This window comes from Temnothorax longispinosus, chromosome 5 (assembly GCF_030848805.1).
Source record: "Temnothorax longispinosus isolate EJ_2023e chromosome 5, Tlon_JGU_v1, whole genome shotgun sequence".
NCBI classification, from domain to species: Eukaryota; Metazoa; Arthropoda; class Insecta; order Hymenoptera; family Formicidae; genus Temnothorax; species Temnothorax longispinosus.
Window position 1 is genome coordinate 6,788,383 of NC_092362.1, and position 17,203 is coordinate 6,805,585.

A 17,203-nucleotide genomic window follows, 5' to 3' on the forward strand; every position below is an offset into this window, starting at 1 on the left:
CGATTAATATCATTTTATTGATATGAATAGAATTATTAATTTAGTTTTATTATATAATTCGAAATTTTGCTGTGAGGAATTCTGCCGATCGAGTTCATCGAGTTAATTAGAGTTTGGTCGAAGTCGCCCTGAAAAACGGACCAAACGCGGTCGCTCGTTGTCGCTGCGATAGCGAGAGTCGACTCACGCTGATGCGAGTTTTCCTAAAAGTGAGGTTACGTTGCCCTGTTACAGCAGTATAAACATAACAAGTACTCCACATTCATGATCGTGTTTCCGAGTTAGAATAGACGTTATATCGAGAAAGTCAGTTTCTACGAGATGGCCGAGACTCCCTTGAGTTTGGGCGAGAAGACGTTTATTATGCATGGAGTCGACGTGAGTATATCCGTCAACAACACGTGCATAGCGTGCACGTGTTAATTGTTTCCGACGATCCGACGTGCACGCTTCCGTATTCGCCAGTATTTATTCTTTGAACACTAATAATTACCTCCGATTTATTAATTGTTGCATTTTAGGCAACTTCAGAGATTATTATAAATAAAAATTTATGTTCAAAAAATATTTTTCTATTAGCTTGTTTCTATACCCGGTTAATCGAATCTCGATAATAGATTTTGTGCCTGCTACAAATTTTGTCAGTAGAATCTTAGCAGAAATGTAACAGAATATATTAAAAGAATATAATGACAGATTGGTTGCGAGAACCAATTGGAATCTGTCATTTAGTAATCATTGACATGGAATGTATGATTTAACCCTTTCAAGACGGTGGGACACTTTTTTGTGTCTTTATATGCACAGTATTTTATGTGCATTAGTATTTTTTCGTACTTATATGAACCATTAGACATGTGTAAAAAGGATATTTACAAAATAAGAATTAAAAAAGTTTTTCATTTTTGTTTTAAACTTTAGTCCTGAATTTAAACTTGATGGTACATATATGTGTATCTGGAGTCTCGAAAGGGTTAAATGATTACAAAATGATAAATGGTTTCTGGCAGAATATAAGCTTAATGTAGTTTATGCCAATCTGTTCTGCTCGAATCTACCAGCATATTGCTAACATTTTACTTATTGAGTATCTTATACATTGTAACAATTGATTTGTTAATTTCAGCTTGACCTAAGAAATGACGGTCGATCCAGGTATCAGTATCGTTCTATTGAGATCGAAACTAGGTTGATGAAGCATGCGCACGGATCAGCGAGATTACGCATAGGCAACATCACGGATGTATTGGTCGGCGTGAAACTGGAGATCGACACGCCGTATGCCGAAAGACCAAATGAGGGCAAATTAGACTTTTTCGTAGACTGGTACGTATGCGTCTTAGGCTCGGATTCTCGATTAACGTTGAGTGATTTACTTTTGATTGTCTTTTCCAGCTCCGCTAACGCTACACCGGCATTCGAAGGCAAAGGCGGGGACGATTTGGCGACCGAGATAAGTAACGTCCTTTCCATGGCTTATCAGACGCCAGATGCCTTCGATTTGAAACAGCTGTGTATAATACCTCATAAGAAGTGTTGGAAAATGTACGTGGACATCTTGGTAAGTACTGTCGGACGATACGAATGGATACGACCGCGCTTAGAAGTCTGCTTCATTGCTCCTTCACCTTTCCAGATCCTTCAATGCGGCGGAAATCTATTCGACGCTGTGGGTGCTGCGGTGAAGGCGGCGTTGTACAATACTGAAATTCCGAGGGTGATCACAGCAATGCTCGACGGTGGCGAGCCGGATATTCAGGTGTCGGACGATCCTTACGACTGTATCAAGCTGGATGTTACGAATTATCCGTTGGTAGTAACAGTATGCAAGGTATGCAATAATCTTTAATCATTATTATAAAATAAATGAGTTGATATGGTAGCAGATTGTTTTCTATAAAAAAAGATACGATTTTTTCTTATTTTTGTAACTTTTTATTAATTACTTTGTACATTTTCGGCAATTAAGACTCAGTGTTTAATTAATAAAAATGTTAATTTGTACGCTGAAAAAAAACCTTTCCTCTAACAGATTGGAGACAATTTCGTGATAGATCCAACGTTGGAAGAAGAATCCTGCAGTGCGGCTAGTATCCTCATGTCCGTGATGCCGAATGGCAAGGTGACATCCGTGGTCAAGCTGGGATACGGTAGCTTGCTGCCTAGTACCTTGATTAAGATGTTGCAGGTAATAACAGTATCTGTATATTGATTATTACACGCTGTGGTTGAAGGCGAACTATTCAGGATTTGCCTTTGAATCTGGATTTTCGATTTTACAGGTTGGAAAGGATATCGGCCTCAAGCTAAACGAAACACTTATGAAAGGATTGGAGGAGGAAAATAAGCTCGGCCAAACGAAACCTATATTTGGCTTTCTTAGATAATAACGCGCGCGTGGACGTTGTCACGGACTTCAGATGATACAAATATATATTTTTTTAGATTCTTAATTGTGTTCTTGTTAAGTTGCGCAGTGTTTCTCGTTATTTATATAACTTCTAATGTTACGATGCAACTGTGTTATTTTTAGGGGGGGGGCCTGCTGGTTGTCTTCCAGAGATACACATGTGTACTACACACTACATTTCTTTGAAAAGATTTAGTGTTAGTACGAATGCTAAAATTGCGTGAAATTTTTCTAAACTCGTAGAGTGTTTTTCATACTTGCAAAATTCTACATATAAAACTGCGAGAGCATACTTTTTACTACAGTGTAACAATATTCAGTAATTAATTGTGTATGTATGTGTGTATTTGTGTGTGTGTGTGTAACTTTGCAAAGCATAATTTGGAAATTATTACGGACTTTGAAAAAAAATTCTCATGAGGCGTTGTGAAAGATATGTGTATGTGTAATGGTAGAGCAATGAATCAGTCAAATAAATGATACTAGAGACATGTGTATAGATTTCAACTATATACTATTATTTTTTAATTCAATAATAATTGTCCCGTCTTCTAATTCGGGCAAGTACATAAAAATCTCTTAAAACTTCGATAATTTCGGACTCTGAAGTTTAACAGCGCTCATTTACCGACTCTGTATGGCGTTTTCTTATTTTTTTAAAGGTTTTTTTTTATATGAAAAACTCGCGTCGCGCCCGGGACGTGTTCGACAATTTGTTCTTTGATCCTAAACATCATCCGCTTGCTTTGATTATATCTCGACAGGCGGATAATTGAGTACTCGACAATCAAAGTCGATAAATGACGCGCGCGCGCGCGATGAAATCGGCTTGACCAGCGAATGTACAGAAAGTAACGCCTTCTCGTCCACAAGAATTAACATTGAGAAAAATAATTTCTGACGCGATTATTTCAATAGCATTCCTTTGTGTGTGTTTTACAGTAGGATATTCTTACGGTCGTATAAATATCCTCCATGAAGTCAGTTCGTTATATAATGGGCAGGGAAGCGGGAAAATTCGCACGAAGCTCGAACTGTGATAACGAAATCCGTTGTTTCATTTCTTCTCTCTTTTTTTTTTAACGATCTTTAAATAGAGTGGCTATTACAATGATTATGTTGAAAGTAGTGCTGAAAGTAGTGAAAGATATCTTTTCTTTTAGTTTCTTATAAATATTTCTGTTCTTATACACAGCGTTTTTTTTCTTCCTCTTACGGATTTGTTAATAGTTTGTACAGAGGTCCTAGCATAAGTAATTCTTACAAGATAATAGAATCGTTCTCTAGTGTGTATAATCGTGTGTGTAGTTACAAGTTCGTCAACGTATATATATATATATATATATATAATATATATATATTTAATATCATTGTTGCTTCCGAGCGAGCTTCCGAGAAAATCGGACGTCCGATTTTAACAGCGGTGACATCGTCAAGCGACATGTAGGAACCTCCCTTTCACACACACATTCTCTCTTTCTTTCTTTCTCTCTAACTCTCGTTCGTAAATTGAAAACAATTGAACGTGACGAGGACCGAGGATCGCATTTTTGCATGGCCATCGACGCGAAATTACTTTTGCGTGTAAAATAACGTTGGAGATGAATGCATTCGTCATTGCATCGCGCGGCGCATTTAAGTCGGAAACTCTGATTACCATAAGTAAATTATGAAACGCCCAGTCACAGTTTTTATGAACAAGATCTTGAGTTTTTAAAGAGTGGAAGTGTGTCGGCTTTGCGAGAGAATGCTCAATTTTTAATCTACAATGAATAAGCTATACATCAAGTTTATTCGCAGGTAGATATTAAATTAGATATAGGAATAAAAAATTTAATTTAAAATAATAGAATAACAATAAAAAAAGAAATATCCGACAAATATATGTTAAATCATTAAAAATAATTTAAAATAATTCATAAAATGGATATTTTTTTACTTGAGCAGTAATATCGTCTTGAAATATTGTTCGCGTCCTTTCGCAAATAAAAAATGACTCAAATACGTCGCTTGCGCACCTAAAATCGCGCCTTGCGCGTTAGATTTGTTTTAATCGGAGATCTACAATGGAGAAGGACCACTTACGAGGCCATGCATTTACGCACATGTATATATGCATCGGTGGAAGTTTGTCTCTCGGCATCCCCTCGTCGTTTCTGTTACATTTTTACATTGTCTACCGTCGAAGCTTATTTAATAAGTAACAAATAAGGATCGATAGCGTGTGGAACACTATCTCGCCCCTCATTTCTAATAACAAACTAAACCTTAAGCTACGCTAACAATAAGTGAACTCGCGGATTACTATCGTCAAGACGTTAACACACGTTGTGTCATTAACACGCTGATTCCAGGCGGAACGAAGGTACTTTGTCGGATTAGAAAAATTGGAACACGATCGGATTCGCGATTTAAAGAGCGGGATAATCGCCGGAAAAGTAAGACAGTCGAATTCCTTGAAGGAATAACGCCAGGGACCGCGATAATGCAATAATATAGTAATCAACGTGTCAATCATCTGCCGCTATATAAAATTTAAGCTTGGACGAACCTAAATCTCGAATTTTTTGAAGCATCGGTCGCTTCACGAAGGTCAATCGCTATTCTAAATCGCAATTTATCAATGATTATTATGAAATTATCAATATGAGAGTAATTGCATGTACCTCCGAGAGGAGGCAATATTTAAGCATAATCTCGAAAATCAGTTTATCGGTTTCTTAAGTACGTTATTAAAGCTAGCTACGTTATTTACGTGTTACTCCGCGCGCATTACATGAATATATACATATATATATATATTCATATTGGCCTATTGGGTGCCTCGGAAGAGATGCGCACTCGATGACATTAAAATGCAGTCGGATTTTTCAAGTTGACTGAACTTTGATCTCTTTTTGATTTGCAGCATTAAATAATTTTGGCGCGACTGGGCTTCTAAATAAAATATCTCTCTGTTAAAATTCACCGAACGTTGGGCCGAGCAACACGATTTATATATATATTATTAAGGTATGTACATTTTCTCGAAGCCTAATTCGCCAAAATTCTTTAATTTTCGACGACACACAATTGCGTGATTAACGATTTCGAGATAACGAGGTTTCAAACGAGGGGTACGTGGCTTCTAAGATATCCTATAGATACAGAGTAACCCATTTTAATGAATGCTGTAAAATATTTCCTACATTAAGCGAAATACAGCATGCTTTGTATTTTATGTGCTTCGATAACGATACTATATATATGGAGGAAAAAAATGTGTCCCGATTACATTTAATGCGAAATATTTCACTGCATTAATTACAACGGGACGACTTTTTATATTTATAAGATAATTGTGTATGTATTTATAACTAATTTATATTGATAATTGTATTTATATTATTTATATTTGCATTTGTCTTTGTATTTATATATTTATGTTCATGTATGTATATTCGTATTTATATTTATATATTCATATGTTCATATTTATAGTTGCGTTTATGTTCATATTTATATTCGCATTCATATGTATACCTATATTTTTATTTATAATTACTTATACACACATATATATACATATATATGTGTATATGTATATATATGTATGTATATAATTTGCTAAATTGTGTCCAGCAACGTCTGGACCTAATCTTCGTTCGAGATATACTTCTCGTGTATCTTCTTCGCGCGTAGATCATGGAACCTGAACGACTGAAAAATCGGTGCATTAAAAACTATCTCAACTTCTTGTGCGCGTCTAATGCGAAAGTAAAACGACGGATGGCGATGGATATGGAAAAAAACGACTATTCGAAAAAGTGCAGATCGAAAGCGGTAGCGGTGAACGAACTAAAGAAAAAAAAAGAAAAAAAAAGAGAATCGATTCACACTCTCGTTCGACAGCTGTGAATAATCGTGTACTTTATTTATTTAACGTTTAATTAGACTTTCGCAAGTTCAAAATCCAGTTTAATTCTTCCCACACTCATTACCGCTATTTTAATTTTAATGTCCATATGATTATTATATATAAGTGTCGCTCTCTCACACTCGGTTAATTGATTGCACGTGAGAAACAAATCCTCCTTTTTTTCTGTTTTTTTTTTATCTCCTCTCTCCTCCTCTTTATTATTAACTCTTATCTTGCACTCGGCGAAACGTAGTAGCATAACTTCCCTAAAATTCACCACACTTTAACCGCAATAAATAATGTTGTGTGTTACTCGCTGCTTACTTTAATTAATTAAGTAATTTTACAATCGGCGACACGAGACGATCCCTCGCCGTACCCCGTAAAATTAGATAACAACAGAGATCCCCGAGAGCTACAAACAAATTCTCAGTAATCGCACAGCGGGCATGTCGTTACTGCACGTGTCCATCACATAAGCATATCTCGCTTCTTTTTTCTCCTGTCGCTCATCTAAACAAGCTCCCTTACAGCCTCTCTTCGCATACTCGCGTTTTCTTTCCGCCCTGATTAAACATGCAACCGGCGACCGGAACTGAAATGATCTCGAGTTCCGCCTCGAGCTCAAAGCCGCTATATAAGTAGCGGTAGGTGCGAATATACCTGCATCTGTACATATATTATACATATATAGGCACGGATGTGATATATATCGTACGTGTACGCGCCAAATGTCGAGGTACATTTGGAGGAAAAGAAAAAGTAAAAAGAAATCGGTTGTATGCGAGACGGCTGTTCCGAGTGCGCTGCTCGGATTAATCTCGCGATTCCCATTCCGCTTCTCGTTAGCTTCGCCATCAGCCTCGCGCCGACCCTTCGGCCGCGAATTGAAAAATGCGAAAACGAGGTAAATGCGTAAGTACGCGCGCGGTCCTTGCCCCCTTCAGCGCGATCAATTTCAATTCGGCACAACCGATTATCTATATCGTTTTATTGAGGATACCCGGACCCGCCGAGTAAACCGATTGAACGCGACAGTGATCTCGATAAGTGTGTCCTAGTACGGAAGAAATATATGTTCAATGTCTGTAAAACGATCATCAACGTTTATTAAGATACATTATTGTTATCGAAAGCATTTCAACTCCCCCTATTTACCCTTACAGGTAGCCGATAATTTAATCCGCGCGCGCATTTACCGTATCAGACGATTAAACACCGACGCAGAGGTAAATGTAAATGACTTACAACAATGAATTAAATCGTAGCTGATAATGCGTGCGATTGCTGTACAACATGTCACGCTTGGCGCGGCGAATTTCTCGAAAGTCGATCCTTATACTTTCCTTCGTACGTGAGACACGGTAGCGTGAAATGTGAGAGAAAGAGAGAGAAAGACATTCCCGACGCCGCGAGGAATCCGGACGTCTCCTCTCATTTCCGGCAAGGATTCTTGCGAATCGTTCACGCTACCGTCTGAGAGAAGTGAGCGTCGCATCAATTACAAAAAAATGAAAAAAAAAAAGAAAAAAACCAACCGCGAAGCGCGTGCGTTAACAAGATCCTGAGAGAATTATCCGTGAGATTTATTTCGCGGATCGTGGCACGCGATATTAACCCGTTGGCTCCTTCGAAAATCCAAATCGCGTGCTCGATATATAACTATACTTTCTAGGGAAGCGTACTATTTTGTTTTTATATATACTTAATCGCTATTTACAGAAAATTCAGAGTTTTTATTCGAGCGAGCGAGAAGAAAGGAACATTTCTTTTATATATATATATATATCTTTTTAACGAACGATTGTTCGAGAAACGCAGCTCGGAAGAGATGTACACACACACGCACACACGAAGGGGACCATTTATTACGCAACAACCGCAGCGCAATTAACGCACCGGCGCCAGCCGGTGATCTTCGCAACAATCTCCGCTGCAAACCGGAAGTGGAACTATGAAGAACACCCGTTCTCTCGCGGTGGAGGCGAACCGCCAGCGGGTTAACATCGCGTCGCACGACGCCGAATCTCCGCGGACGTTGAATTCGAGGAATTCGAGTCGGCCGAACGGCGAACGGCCGCGAGCCGCGAGTGCATCGCTCGACGTTGCACCACTGACAATGAGTCGCCCGGTTGCATCTCGATCTCGTTTGTCTCCCATTTCGTCTGTCGTTTCAAATCAAGGGTGGAAATACGAGAGAAACCGCGTTATGTCCGGATAAGATAGTGGAATATTAATTGCATTCTCGATTGCCCTTCTCCTCGTTAATATTTTCTTTCTTTTTTTTTCTGAAGGGGGAGAACGGATTATAAAGAGTGATGATCACGCACGCGAGAGTTGGATGCAACCGGGCCTGAGAATCAGAGCAAACCAGGGTTCATCCGCGATCCGCACTCGCGTTTCTATTATTACAATTAACAATATCGCCTATAATATCTGAGGAAAAAAAAAACGCGCGTGCGGACGACGGCCGGCGGAGCCGATTTGAGTATCGATATCGGTCGTCTCGAACGACAACGGATACATCGACGGTTTATTTTTTTTTTGTTATCCTTTATTTCCTTTTCCTGCCCGAAAGCCTACGAAAGTGAGAAGAAGGTGAAGAAGTGAAAGCACGCTGATCTTAGAACTTTCCAGCAGCTCTGGCGGATTTACAAGGCTCGGAAACGGTGAGAGAATTATATTCGCTTACAAATAAATCCTTATTATGTATATATCGACACACACGGACAAGAATATAAACTCTGGCGATGCGAAACAATCTGGTCGACACCGGTTTCTCGCGTCGTGTTAGCTGTGCGACTCGCAGGGAAGCCTCGATCTTGAGCTTTAACTTTAACGACGGATTTCTCGATCTTATAAATCCACAGTGAATCCTTTCTCAACCGAAATATCGCGGAACCGAGGATTATTTCTCCCGTTTTATTTAAAAATCGCAACTCGAACTTTTCATCGTTATACCAATCGAATGAAGAAAACGATTGAGAAATTGTTGCTAAAAATTAATAATCCACAATGCGAGCGAATAACAAAATATTATTTTTTAATTATTTTCGAGTAGATTTTATTTCATTCGAGGTTTAATAATCGAGTTGTTTAAAAGAAAAATATAGAGAAATATATATAACGATTCTTTCCCGAAAGGCGAAAGGACTGTGAGTCCGTCGAAGAACTTGCTGTCGTTAAAATTAAAGTCGAGGATCCCGGATAAACATATCCTGTATATTCTCTCCCAATCGGGATCGTCCCGTAAAACGACCCTCCAGCTATCGCAGCGTAAGTCGTTTGTCTTCGTTAGTTAAACCGCGTTAAGACATAATCGTCGGAGGTACAGCTACGCGATACTTTTTTTTAATTATTTTTTAATACACTGCGCGAGAGAAATGCGTTTTTTCTTTAAGTACATAGATACAATATAAGAAACGCGTTAATGGCGCATAAAAATATTCTCGATGCTCTTCTCAGTTAATAAGGGACGGGATGACTTACGCGACTCTCGGCTGATGATGAGCGAACAAGGAAACGGAAACGGAGGTTGACAATGGCAAAATGACGCGATCGCGAAAAATGGGAAATATGTGTGTGTGTGTGTGTATATATATGCAAAGATAGATGTGCCTACGTGTGTGTATAGTTATATGTCATTTGTATATGTATGTATATATCGAGGATTTGATCTCGAGTCATAATCAAACGTCGTTTGTTCCTTTTCTTCTTTTCGAATCCTCACTCGCGATATTTATCTCTGAACCAGAAAGAAATTGAATAAACGAAATCGGATCAGGGACGATCGACCAATCTGTGTGCATATTAAACCCGCAGTGAACCCGCGGTGTCGCAAAATTGTTTTATAATTTGACTTCGTTAAAAACGAGAACTCCGAAAGACATCTTGAGCCTTTCGCGTCGGTCTTTTTTGTATGTCTTTCAGACATCTCCACGTCTTTACTCGTCAGATTTGAATAAACCTTCTCGCCTGGAGAACCAGGCGTCGTGATAGGAATTTCGCGAATTATGGAGGTACGGTCGTTCAAGTTTAGCGCTACGTCTTCTCCTCGGGGATTCGCTTGATCGAGATCTCCTCGCGCGAAATTAATTAGCGTAAAACTCGTTCATCTTGTGCATGTCTTAAGCGCGAAAGTAAAGGGAGGTAAAACGACGCGGGCCTAAATTGCAGTGATCCGAAAGAAATTCGCAAAGGTCGAAGTACGAGGCGGCGAGAATGTCGCGACGGCAGGTGTGTTAGACGAGGACGAGCGCGACAAGACGGCGTCGTGACGGCCACGACGATGGCAAGGACGAACAGCGATGGTGCACGTTTGTATGTGTATGCATGTGTGAGTGTGTATGTGTGTATGTCTGTGTTCGTGTGCGTGTGTGTGTGTGTAACACAAAGGTATATGTAACAATACGCGTCTTTATTATTTGGCAGTGTAAGGCATATAGAGTGCTTAAGACTAGAATAAGGTGCAATAAATAGGCCTCTTAAAGCCTTTTTCAAACGAGAGAGAGAAGTCCTATTGTATATGTGTATATATATTTTACGGACCTAAAGAGAACTCTGCCTTTACTTATACTCTTTTTTTATCTTTTTCATCGTTAATTCTCGTAATATAACCGATGACGGCGTAATAACTTGACTTAGGTACTTCGAAGACTCGAAAACGTTTTTATTTTTCTTTCCTTTCCCTTTTCGCTTAACGTACTTTTGTGTGCTCCTGCTTCTTGTCATTTTTCTATCTTCTCTGGTCTGTTCCCTCTTTTCCTCTTTTCCCTCTCTCCCTTTCTCTTTCTCTTTCTTTTTTCTCCCTCCCCTCTCTCTCTCTCTCTCTTTCTTTCTTTGTCTCTCTCTTTCTCTCTCGCGAAAGAGCGCTTGAGAAATGAACGATAAGCTAGAACTACAAAATACGGCTACTGACTTCATGGAGATGTAACTTCGTACACACGTTACACGCTATTCTCTATTATTTGGCAGCGGTCTTGCACTTAAAAACGTAAAACTTACACGACGAAGTATAATAATAACCCATATTGCCAACGTTTTTTACATCGGGGTCCGGTGGGCGACGGCGATTCTCGATTATTAATCGCGCGGTAATCGAGTGATCGCGGAATTCTATAACCCCTTTTCCCCCTCCTGCCATCCCTTCTTTTTCCCCCCTTCTTCTTTTGTCCTCGTGCGGCCGTGAAGAAACACGTTTCGTCGCAATCGCGAGATACGAACTATATCTCCTCTTGTGTGATAATGATATTTATAATTATATTTATATATAATATATCTCTCTTTATGTATATATGTATATTTATGTATATATATGTATATTTACGCGCTTCGTACACGGAATCGATAGGTCCTGAGAATAACATCGTAGTCACAGGATGAACGAAAATCTTGGTTTTTCTCGCTATTTTTTTTTCTTTCCCCCACCCCTTCTTTTTCCGGCGTACCCGGGAGAGACGGAGTGGAACTACCCCGCTCCCGTTTAGGTCGCTTTAGGTCCCTCAGCGATTGAAGCGATTGAAACAGTTCGTCAGTCCTTAAATGCGATCGTAAGTATTATCGCCCATTTGCCCGGTTTCCGCGCGACCGTCGTCCCTCGATCTTTCTCTCCTTTCCCCCCGTGTGTGATTACGCCTTTACTATCAGGATCTTCGTATCGATTTAAGCGTAATAATGGCAATGTTGTGGCGATCGATTCCGTGATCTGCAATCTTTCGGCAAAGAAGAAGAATCGGTGCGACTTCGCGATAATATTCCTTTACCCTCCCCCCTTCCTCCCCGCAGGATCGTTTCTTTCTCTTCTTCTCGTTTATCGCAACGGTAACGCTAGAAAACAAATTGCATTTACACACACCCGTTTTTTTTTCCTCGCTTTTGTCCTCCTTCCTCAAACTCTCTTCTCTCGGTAAGGCACCCCCAGTGCAAAGTATATTCACGGAAGTATTAGAATAATACAAACTAGTGACTAGATCATCCTTAAGTCGCGCGTAAGAGAGAGATCGGGAGAGCGACAAAGGGAAAGAGAAAAAGTCGCGAAAGGGAGGAAAGAAGGAGAAAAGGAGAGAGATCTCTCTCTGGGTGGGAGGGAAAGAAAGAGAAAGAGAGAGAAAGAGAGACAGAGAGAGAGAGAGAGAGAGATGGTAATCATCTGAGAAATAACAATATATTAATACGAGAAGAAAGGGAGAGAAAAAGAGAACAAGAGGAACAGATAGATATAAAACGCAAGGAAAAGAGCGAGAACAAGAGAGAGAGAAAAATTTCACGCGACGGGAAAGAAGAAGAAAGAGAGAACCAAGAAGTTGGAGGTAGAAGCAACGAAGAGATGAAGATAAGAAAGAAGAAGAGTCAAGAACAAATTTTGTACCAACTTAAGGGTACCAACTGTATCTTACATATCTACATATCTTCAAAACTCGACCTCGAATCTTTCTCTTTTTCTCTTTTCCTCCCTCTCTCTCTTCTCTCTCTTTCTCTTTCTCTCTTTCTCTCTCTCTCTCTCCCCCCCTCTTTTAACCACCTCTATATTCCTCTTTTCTCCTCTCTTTTCCTTCCCTTCCGTGTCTCCCTTCGTGCGGCCGTCGTCGCGCTTCTTCCACACAGCGGTGCGTCAAAGAACGAAAGGATTCCACGAACATACACGCACATACACACGCAACAAACACCCCCGCGCGCGCGCGCACACACACACACACACATACACATACACACATGCGATAAGAGAGAAACACAAAAAGAGACGCAAGGTGGTACGGTGAGGAAACGTAAGGGAGGCGTATGTAACAACTGAACTGCGTATGGGAGAGGCAGTGGTGCGTTTCTTTGGGGTAATATTTATAATTGATGTCTCTCACGCGGATCTCGGCGGATCCGGCAGCGACGACCGGTCGGTCCCCCCGGAACGGCTTCGGGGCGCGTCGGAGCGGTCGTCCTCGTCGCGAGAGAGGAAGAAAGGGGTGACCCCCGATTCCTCTCAACCACGATGCCGACCCCTCCCCCCCATTCTCGTTATCAACCGTGAATGGACCCTCCGCTCCGTTCCTCCTCTCTCCCCGTACCTCCTCTCTCTCCTACATTCTTTCTCTCGGTCCCTCCCCCCTCGTTCTGTGAGCTCCCTGCTCTCTTTGCGAGCGATCGACGGCCACGGGGAGACGACGGGCGCGGGAGAGTGGCGAAGACGTCGTCGTCGTCGTCGTCGGCGTACTCGTAGTGGTAGTAGGCGTCGCTACTGACGACGCGGCGGCGTCGTCTCTAAACGGCAGTCTCGGTGTGACTGTGACTCGAGAGCCTCTCGACGTCAATCTCCGGTATGGTGAGCTCGTCCGGTATGTTGTCGGCGTACTCGATGCTGCTCGTCTGCGAGAGTCGTTTGCTCAGGGACGACTGCTTCCTCAGTACCTCCGCCAGGGTGGTGCTGCTGTGCTCGCCGTAGCGCGTATCTAGGCCCTGCCGAAATGCGTTCACTACGCGAATCTGCAAATTGGAAAGCCGGTACCGGTCGGATCAGTCTGGTCTCATGGGGGAGGGGGGGTTGGGACGATCGGCACCGCCGGCGACGGCGACAGCGACGGCGACGGCGGCGGCGGTCGCCGATTATGATGATGATGAATGAGAGGCACACGCAACAGCAAGTTGCAGGCTGCCGACACACGCACTCGAAGATAGAGAGAAAACGTTCAGGCGAGATTCATAACGCCGCGACACACACACTGTGTATATATGTGCGCGCATATGTGTGTGCGTGGGTGTTTGCGCACATATATGCACAATGGATACGTATAAGATGAGGACTGTCCGCAAGACTGTCGCCCTTACGTCTTACCCGAATGCGTCCTCTATCACTTTGGAGTCGACATTCTTTCCCCGAGAATTTTGATCACGAGATCAGCTCCTGTCTGAAATTAAGTTTTCGCTATCGTTCAATTATCTCTTAGAGTTTTAGGGAGAGAAAAGTCGACTCCAAACACGTCGAGGTGGCTTCCGTTAAAGGATAACGCGCCAGTCTTGGGAGATCCTATACAGATATTTATATTTATAGCAACGGCGGGGGAATGGAATCGGAGGATGAATCGCGTCTGGAATGAAAAATTCGCTTACCGGACTCACCTTTAAGTTAATTCAGCCCGCACTAATTAACTTTCCAGTTTGTTGAATTCTTATTCAGATCAGATTTAGTCCAATCAGCGTTTTTTCTTTTCTTTTTTTTTTTTCTTTCTTTTGCTATTTTACCCGATTCACCATGAGACCCCCATTCGCTTTGCATCCCGCCATTTAAGATACGTAAATACGTAGAAACAAGACAGAAAGCAGCGATTGGCACAAGATATTACAGAACTAGCGGGGCTTTTTTGGAATCGCCCTGCGGAACAAGGCATTGTTAGAACACAAAGTTCGGAGCAGCTGCGTCGGTATGGCTGATAGGAGAGAGTGAGGTTCATAAGGGCTGCGTGTTCGTGAGGATCTTAGCGATTTTCGGCATACTTACTTCGAGAGAGTGAGAGAGAGGGGGAGGAGAGACCGATATTCCCCCTCGTGATTCTCCGATCGTGTGTGAAAGGCGCTGAAGATTAACTTAACATATTGAGGACGGGCGTGTCTTTTCCGTTAAACGCGAGATTAAGCTCGCTATTGCTATTTTTATGCGCTTACACGAATGTCCCGTAAAAAAGTATAACTATAATAAAAATAAAACAAAGAGCACCTTACCGGTATCGGTAGCGCCTTACCGCCCAGCGTAATAACGCACGTGCGACTTGATTCCCGCTTCTCTCGTTTAGAGATTTTAAATATATAAAATATCTCTATCCCCCGTCCGCAAAATGTTAAGTCTGCGAGACACTGTATATCACTCTCCTAGCTTCAATTTTGATAACTCAAGACATCCTGTGGAGCTTCGCAAATGTGGGAATCAATGATGGTCGATCCGTTCTTAGCGAAAATTTCAAAGCGATTGTCGAGTAATTAAATTTGGAAATCTTTCGGTCCATCGTGCGTCAACTGCGTACTAATTACTCGACGATCGAGAAAAGCCAAGTGCCCTTGCAATATTTTTTTTAAACAATAAACACCAGGTAAGAGAACGTCCAAAAGAATTTACTTCAATTAGTTTACGGCACTTCGTTGGTCGATTAAATCAATCGTTGAAATTTTCACCAAGGAGAAATCGACCTTGAACTCGTCGAGGAAAATACATTCCTATTGCCGATTACCACTTTTGCAGACTCGTCCCGAGTAACGTTCGCTGATCGTTCCGCTTTTACTCGAGTACCTCGCAATTCGAATGAACGAATGCGGCCTGCAAAGAGATGCACCGTGTGTACCGACGTCGCCGCTCTGCAACTGTGCTTGCAACTTGCCGCGCAACACCGCATGCATCCATCGACACTATAGTCATCTCAGAGAGACTAAAAAAAAGTTCGACGGAAAAAAAAGGATATATTCACACTCGACTCTCGGCAATCTATTTCTGCGTGTTGCCGACGGCTTGAGAAACTGCGGAAGCTGCTGCCAGCACTCGAGTTCGAGACGAGTGAGAAAGGAAAAGAAAGACAGAAAAAAAAAAGAAAAACGATTGCGCCCTTTTCTATAATGCGAATACGCGACAGATCGCCAAGCTGAATTTACGCGGCTGGTCACATGCGCGGCCATAATAATTTACAGTCCATCACGGCGATCGAGAAGCGTCGCGTGTGCGATCCGCGTCGCGCAATCCGGCGACGGATTCCCAGCGCCCGAAGAATCAATTTTCCTCGAAGTTACGGTCACGTAGCAAACATATTCGTGCAAAAATTTGTGACGCAAACGCGCAGATATATTGAGTTGAGAGAAACGAAAAATTAAATGCTGTAACAGCGCCAGAAATCTTTACAATCGTCAACTTCAAATTGCCTTCGAAGAAATTGATATTCATGCACGATAAATTTTAACCGATTGCTTTTTTACGTATTTACAATTATCATCGAGATATAACGGAAATTACTTCGAGAAAGTCGTCGCCGAGGCTGGTCATAGCGCCGAAGAACGCGGGACGGATCAATGCGCGACAATTTTTGTGCGGTCATACAGAGTGCGTCTTCTGTTTCTCTCGCAGCTTCGGAGAAGCCTTAACGATTGAGAGAAAGGAGAAAGAGAAGAGGAAAGATAGAAAAGCGTCAAGATAAAGACAGAACAGATAGACAGATAGAGAAAGAGAGAGAGAGAGACAGACAGTAAGACAAAGAAAGCGAGAGGAGTGGAGAGCCAACAAGAGTAGAGTCTGGACTTCCACTTAATTAAGCAACGCGACACATAGAGGTATGGGAAAGCACGTTATGTTCACTTCTTCAGTAAAGCCGGAAAATTCTTGAATCGAGGGTTCCAATCATTATTCTTGCGTATTAAACTAATTTAACACGTCTACGTAACAAGTTTTTGTATGTTTATAAGATTTATATTTACAAGTGTCTTAAAAAATTTTTAGTAGCATGGGCAGTCAATCTCGACGAGCTGAATTTTCAATGTCGCAAAATGCATCTTTCCTCGAATAAATGTAACATTGAGACCTTCATTCAACGGGATGATATCAAAAAATCCGAACCAATAATTTATCTCGCGACCAATGGTTGATCAGTGTTGCTTTTTCTATGCGGTCACTTTATTATATATAAAAATTTTCTACTATACGCACGCGGCTGACAAACCATTTCACTTTTTACTGCAAACGGCTGACCATAGCGAAGATTCTTCTACTGTGACCGACACGCGGCTTTTTTTACTTGCACGCCGAATGCAACGCGCGCGGACAATTCTTCACCGCGACAGTGGAAAGCTCGTAAGCTGGTCAGACAAACACATCGTGGGGAATCATTAGGACGGTTTAGGACGCAAATTTAACGGTGACACGCCGACGAGTGAAT

At 41.5% G+C, this 17,203-nt stretch overlaps 2 protein-coding genes across 6 annotated transcripts in view; one reads left to right on the forward strand and one right to left on the reverse strand.

Annotated features, from left to right (window-relative positions):
• Positions 1–124: 124 nt before the first annotated feature.
• On the forward strand, positions 125–2,922 carry Rrp42 (exosome complex component Rrp42). The gene is made up of 6 exons (XM_071778774.1): positions 125–378; positions 1,127–1,326; positions 1,396–1,561; positions 1,637–1,831; positions 2,033–2,188; positions 2,283–2,922. Exons 1-6 carry the CDS (start codon positions 322–324, stop codon positions 2,385–2,387), a joined length of 879 nt encoding a protein of 292 aa, XP_071634875.1. The 5' UTR covers positions 125–321; the 3' UTR covers positions 2,388–2,922.
• Pmca (plasma membrane calcium-transporting ATPase 2) overlaps positions 2,908–17,203 on the reverse strand; it is an 87,564-nt gene continuing 73,268 nt past the window's right edge. For 3 of the 5 annotated variants that reach the window (XM_071778714.1, XM_071778713.1, XM_071778712.1), the window contains one exon: positions 2,908–13,781. In XM_071778714.1, coding sequence (XP_071634815.1) covers positions 13,560–13,781 — 222 coding nt within the window. In that variant the 3' untranslated portion in view covers positions 2,908–13,559. The remainder of the gene's footprint in view (positions 13,782–17,203) is intronic. The other 2 variants (XR_011732129.1, XR_011732133.1) reach the window with 1 other exon arrangement.